Source organism: Drosophila mojavensis, unplaced genomic scaffold, assembly GCF_018153725.1.
Source record: "Drosophila mojavensis isolate 15081-1352.22 unplaced genomic scaffold, ASM1815372v1 contig_81, whole genome shotgun sequence".
Taxonomy (NCBI): Eukaryota; Metazoa; Arthropoda; class Insecta; order Diptera; family Drosophilidae; genus Drosophila; species Drosophila mojavensis.
In genome coordinates this window covers 4,230,346-4,236,444 of record NW_025318907.1, presented here as the reverse complement: position 1 = coordinate 4,236,444, position 6,099 = coordinate 4,230,346, and the positions used below count along the sequence as shown (strand labels likewise).

General features: G+C 35.9%; 1 protein-coding gene across 1 annotated transcript; it reads right to left on the bottom strand.

The window, feature by feature from the left end:
• Positions 1-391: 391 nt before the first annotated feature.
• On the bottom strand, positions 392-1,016 carry LOC6580708 (myotrophin). The gene has a single exon (XM_002006475.4). The coding sequence runs from the start codon at positions 940-942 to the stop codon at positions 565-567; it is 378 nt and encodes a 125-aa protein (XP_002006511.1). The 5' UTR covers positions 943-1,016; the 3' UTR covers positions 392-564.
• Between the last annotated feature and the right edge of the window lie 5,083 nt (positions 1,017-6,099).

Sequence of the window (6,099 nt, the reverse complement as noted above, 5' to 3'; positions counted from 1 at the left end):
TATTAAATGGGCTATTGGGTGTTAATGGCCAGAAAAAAAAACTAATAGTACCCAAAATAAATATGTGTCTCTACAGTATTTTATGGTAAATATTATTTTTAGAGGGAGATGGAGTAAAACTCATATAATAAATATGATACGATATACTTCAAGGTAATTTCATTATTCACACTTTCATATATAAAATGGCATAAGTTGCAAATATCTCAGATATCATTTGCCTTTATAAACACTAATTTACTTTTTATTTATTAACATTATTTAGACAAGATTCATATAAATATGATTAGATTCACTTCAAAATAATTTTAAAAATTTAATTTTGATAAAATCATATTTTCTGCAATATCATCTAATCTTTAACCTCTTCCAAAGCTTTTTAAAATATTCATTAAAGTTTAAATAAACCAAACAATTTAATTGCAGCAACACAAAAATTCAAGATAATGGAAAACCGAAAACGAAAACTTAAGAAAACATTTCTCTTCCCTCTCTCTCTATTAGTTAGTATTAAGGAAACCTTTCTCTGCACATCTTCTTCTGATCTCTCCAGATCTCCCCCGATTAGCCAGTTTTTGGATCCATGAGCAGCTTTTTAATCTCAACCTTCTCAGCTGCCTCCACATAATTCTCTCCGTTGGGCGTGGTGCCCTGTTTATTGGCGCCGTGCTGGAGCAGAAAGGCAACGCAGTCGGTGTGCCCCTCCCAAATGGCAGCCAGAATGGGCGTTATGCCATATTTATCCAGCTTATTAACATCGGCCCCGATCTCCACTAGATACTTGAGCACCTTCAGCTGGCCAAAGTCGGCCGCATAGTGCAAGGGAGTGCGGCCGCCAATGAATGCGTTAACATTTCGCGTTGATTGGTCGAACATCAGCTGCACCGCATCGATTTCCCCGTTCTTAATATTCCAAATTAGATTCTCATCCGCCTGGCCCATTTTTGTGTTTTCTCCAAAGCTGCTATTCACTCAATATATATGTGTATAGAGCCTACTGAGATGTTAGGCTATGTGCGACTGCTTCGATTCCATTGCCTCCTTTAACAGTGGAAATTCTTGCAACTGATCGAAATGTTTTCTCACAGGCATAGCTGGCAGTGCTATCAACACTCCGGCATCTTGATGATCTGGCCGCAAAAACATTGCGAAACGTGATTTGTAAGGTCATCATTCAAAAGGCATCGAGTGTGCGACAGACCGGGAGACAGAGACAGAGACAGAGACAGAGGAAGAGGCAGACAGACAAAAGCCGAGGCAAAATTAAAATGGTTATACATTCATGTAATTTAACGAACTGCCCAGCAAACTAAACTAAACTAAAACGAACTCTGAAGAAGAAGAAGCTGCTATAGACGCTGTAGAGGTTGCTGCTGCTGCTGTCTGTGATATTGGCGATGCCAAGCGTGAGATTATCGACGATTGTATGCAGCGATGATGATGCTGATGAGGATCAGGATGCGACTTGAAGCAACAGCAGAAGTAGCTGCCGCAGCAGCAGCTGCAGCAGCAGCATTAGCGACTACATTGGCATTGGCCATGGCCATGTCGATGTCGATGGCTCCCGTAAGCGGCCGAAACAATGCAACTGCAGCTCAAGTTCACTTTTCATGCACTGCGCTGGAAGCTGGAAGCTGCGCGCTCGAGCTCCAGTCATTGACTTCAGTTATCGCACGCCAAAAAGACAAAACAGTTGCATGCCCAGCGCTCAGACAGAACCGACAAACAGGCAGGCAGGCGGACGGAGCGACAGACGGACAGACAGACAGGTTGGCAGGCTTTAGTCAGGGCAGGCAGCGCTATCTGCATGCGATCAAATTTCCAGGGCTTCTGTTGTGCACAGCTACACTGGCAGAATTCATATTCAAGCCAAGGTAAGACTTTTCTCAATTTGATGGAAATAATCGATATTTAATTAAAGTCAAATTGAGTGAGGCAAGTCATAACAGAATGTTAGAGGCAGATAAAATGGATAAATATTGTGAAAACATTTGACAACTTGATGACATTAACTTTAAATAATATATAAGTAAATTAATATGGAATAGTTAAGTCATTGCCAAAATATTAAGAGAAAAATTAAAAATAATAATTTAAAATTCATTATAAAATAATACGATTGAATTACTTTCCGAAAATTTGGAAGGAGCAAAATTGAAGAAAAACTTTAAAGTACTAATAAAAATTAAACAAGTAAGGAAGAAATGAAAGAAAATAAAAAGCACAGGAATTAAAATAAATATAAAAAATAAATATAAATCTGATTTAACTTTATGAAATCAACGGAAAAAATAATAAAGAAAAAATAGCAGATAAACTAGAGTATAGTACAAAAAAAAAAAAAAAAAATGTAATTCAATAAACAGTAAGTTATCTAAACACTATACAGAAACACTAATTATTATACAATATATATTTTAAAAACTATTAAAAAGTAGAATGAAATATAATAAACACAAAATTATTACATAAAATTTTAAACAAGTTTAGTTAAATTAGATTTAAGTAAATTCTTTAAGCCAAAAAAAAAAAAAAAAATAATAATAATAATAATAATAAATCAAAACCAAACAATAAATATCTAAATATACCCTTTTCAATTAAAGCAAATATATAGGAAAGAGAGTTTATCACCTGGTTGAAAGCCTATTTAAATATTGTTTAATCTTTAAAAAGATAAACATTAAAATGTTATCTACTTTTTTAATTTTTCATCACAGAGTAAATAAAAAAAAAAAATAAATAAACTAAATACTTTTGAGGCTTAAAATGAAAAATAATATTTTTAAAGTTTCATTTAATTTTAGTAAAATTTGAACAAAATGCTTAAGTCTAGCTTAAAGTATTTGAGTACTTAAATTGCATTTCTTCTGCATTTCTTTTGAGCTTGCTTTTAAGTACCCAGTTCTGTTTCGCTCAGTGTACGTATCGCAGTGTATAGGGCGATCATATTGAGCGTCTGCTTTTGACATTTTGGACACAATTTGAACCTTTTACTTTTGGTTGTTGTTGTGGTTCGCTTCCACTGCGGGTTTTTGGGGCCAGAGTGTAAGCCACGATTTCCAGCTTAAGCTCAGTTCCAGGAACCCTCGAGAGTAGCCGGCCTCAGTCGCAACTCCCCTCCCCGCCTGCCCCCAGCCCCCTGCCCGCCTGCTAGCTGACATTGATTGAGAAATTGATTTAAGCAGCGTTCTCGCTGATTTCAATCGGTTAAAGCGCGCAACTGTCTGTCAGTTAAGCTCCTCAGCAGCCCTTCTGTGGCCCCCTACCCCCCTACCAGCGTGCCTGCTTCTCCTGCCAGCACTCATTCAGCATCCTTAACAGTTTTGATTTAAAAACTTTCTGATTTAATTGCTGCAAATGCAAACTCGCATTTTTTTGGGCATTTTACACGCTCTGCGCTCTCTCCACTGACTCGTAACTAAATCAATTTGAATCATATGCATATCTCATGCAGCTCTCCATGTCCAATTTAATGGAAAATGTAATTTATAAAATGTTATAAACTTTTGAACAACTACAATTGGTTGTTGATGTTGTTGTTGACGTTGTTGTTGTCGTTGCTGGAAAGTTAGTTTGTGGCAAATATTGTTGCACATGACTACTAATGACAGATGCCAGTCGAGCTGTAGTGGGGCCACATAGAGCACAACAGCTGCCAAATTTTGAGGTAGAATGCTCTCCTCAGGCTTCGCTTGACCTTCGCTCCGGTACATGGCGTAACTTTTTGCTGTTGTTCTTGTTGTTGGTCCAATTGCGTTAAGTGAATGTTGAAAAAGTAATGCAACAATTTGTAAATTGGTGTCTCTGGCAGTTAGAATGGTTCGCGTAATAACCTAATGGATTCAGAGCTATAAATACCAGAATATGTGGCACGAGTAACAAACTATGAAGGCCGAGTACGAAAATTGCTTGAAGAAATGGGTTAATTGATTATTGATTGGGGGAATAAGGAATAATAGACTAGCTACGCTAAAGCTCCTGGGGCCGAATATTGCATAAGATCTTGTATTTTTTGGACTTTAATTAAAAGTGGATTTTCCTTAGTTTCATTTGCCTCTTTGGTCTTACTACAATATTAGATAATAAACTAGATAAGATTCTTCTTTGTACTGAATGAATCGAGGGTTACAAAATAAATGTTCGACATTTTCCTAAAGAGTTAAAGCTAAATATATAAATTTTAATTGCCTGTATGTGATGTAATTTTTAATGGAATTATAATAAACTTTGTTTACTCAGTTTTTATCCGTAAAAAGCAAATCCAATGCGTTTTTAAACGGCCAAAGCTATTCAAATATGTATATTAAATTCACTATAAAAAATGGAAAGAAAAAAATTGAATTAAAAATAAAATGTGTATATAAGTATATAAAACATTTTATAAATACTTTTTTAATATATATAAAATTTTTATATCAATAAAAAAAAAAAAAAACTTAATTTTCAAAATATAAGATTTATATTAAAAATATAAATAATAATATTTGCGCAAATATTGATTCATTTATTTTAATCAATCTACTGAGAAATACATTGAAATAAAAATAAAAATATTTATGTCAAAATTGAATACATTTTATTTGTAATTTTCTTAATCATTCTACTGATTTGTTTGTAATTATCCATTTTAGATTAAAACTAGCTTCTATTATATAAACGATTTTATATCAATTTATTGAGCTTCTATATTTTCTAAATATCAATTTTACATGAAGTCTTATAATCTATAGTAGATTTTTAAAGATCTAACCTTCTCGATGACCTTCTGCTGCTCCTGCTTATCTAAAGTTTGCATCACATTTGCTCATTTATACTACATTGTTGAGGAGCATTCTATAAATGTATTTCATTACATTTGTTTTAATATGCTAAATATAAGACGCTGGGCAGGCCGAATGCATAAATCAAACTAAATACGTATTTGTTGAAAACTGGCCCAGAGATACATATCTACGAAATAAACTAAAATATTTTGTTATGCTCATTAGGGGGCAACAATGCAGTCAGAATGACAGAAAGAGAGAGGGACAGAGAGAGAGAGAGAATGAGACGTATCATAGATAAGTAAGTAAAAACGCAAAGACCGCAAGTTAACAATCAACACTCGAGAGGCCTCAAATAATTTATAATGTCTTAATTATTTCCTCAACGACCAGAATGTGGTCAACAAATTGTTTATGAACTCGACAACTAACAAGCAAACACTTCCTCTGCCAAATACGAAATGATATGCAGCAGATTAGCTATATGTGATAATGGGTTTTCTCTCTGGTACCCATTACCGTTGCGCTCGGCTGCGCTTCATAAAACCAGCCCGAAAACTCTCAAAAGAAAAGCGAATTAAGAACTAGCCAAATATACATATATAAGCAGAGAGATAGATACATATATGTATATATTGTATATATTGTTGTGTGTGTGTGTGTATTGGAAGACAGAGGCCAAACTACTAAATTGAAAATTAACATATTTCGGCAGTAGATGCTATCGGGAGCAGCGCAGACAGCAACATTGTTTGGCAGCAACAGCAACAGCTCCCAAAGGTTAATTTAATTTTCCATTTTCCGGACGCCGGCAAAAGCAAAAAGGGAAATTTTTCATTTTTTAAATTGATGGCCACCGGATTCGGAGTCCAGAGTCGGTGTCGGGAGTCGTTGGCTTCCTGTTTGGCAATTGTCTTGGCACAAATCTCATGCCCACCGCAAATTGAAACTACAACATGCCATTGTCCTTAGCGATTGAATAAGAATTATGCCAAAGGATGCCACACACACACACACACAGAGAGAAAGAGACTGAGATGGAGAGAGAGAGAGAGAGAGAGCGACTGTCTTGAGACACCCAGGGAGAGGTTTCCATGTAGCTAGCTGTCAAGCTCTTTTGGAGCATTGTGATTAATGTGCTACTCCTGCTGCCTGCTGCCTGCTGCCTCCTGCTTGGCTGGCTGGCTGCTTGGCTGGCGCAGCTCCTGTTTCTCAGCTTGTCCTTCGCCTTCTGCAGGCAGCCTTTGTTGCCATTGTCTGTGTGTCTATGGGCCCTAACCATTTTGGCATGTTTGTCATTTGGGAAATTGTGCGGTAGCTGTTACAGCTAAAA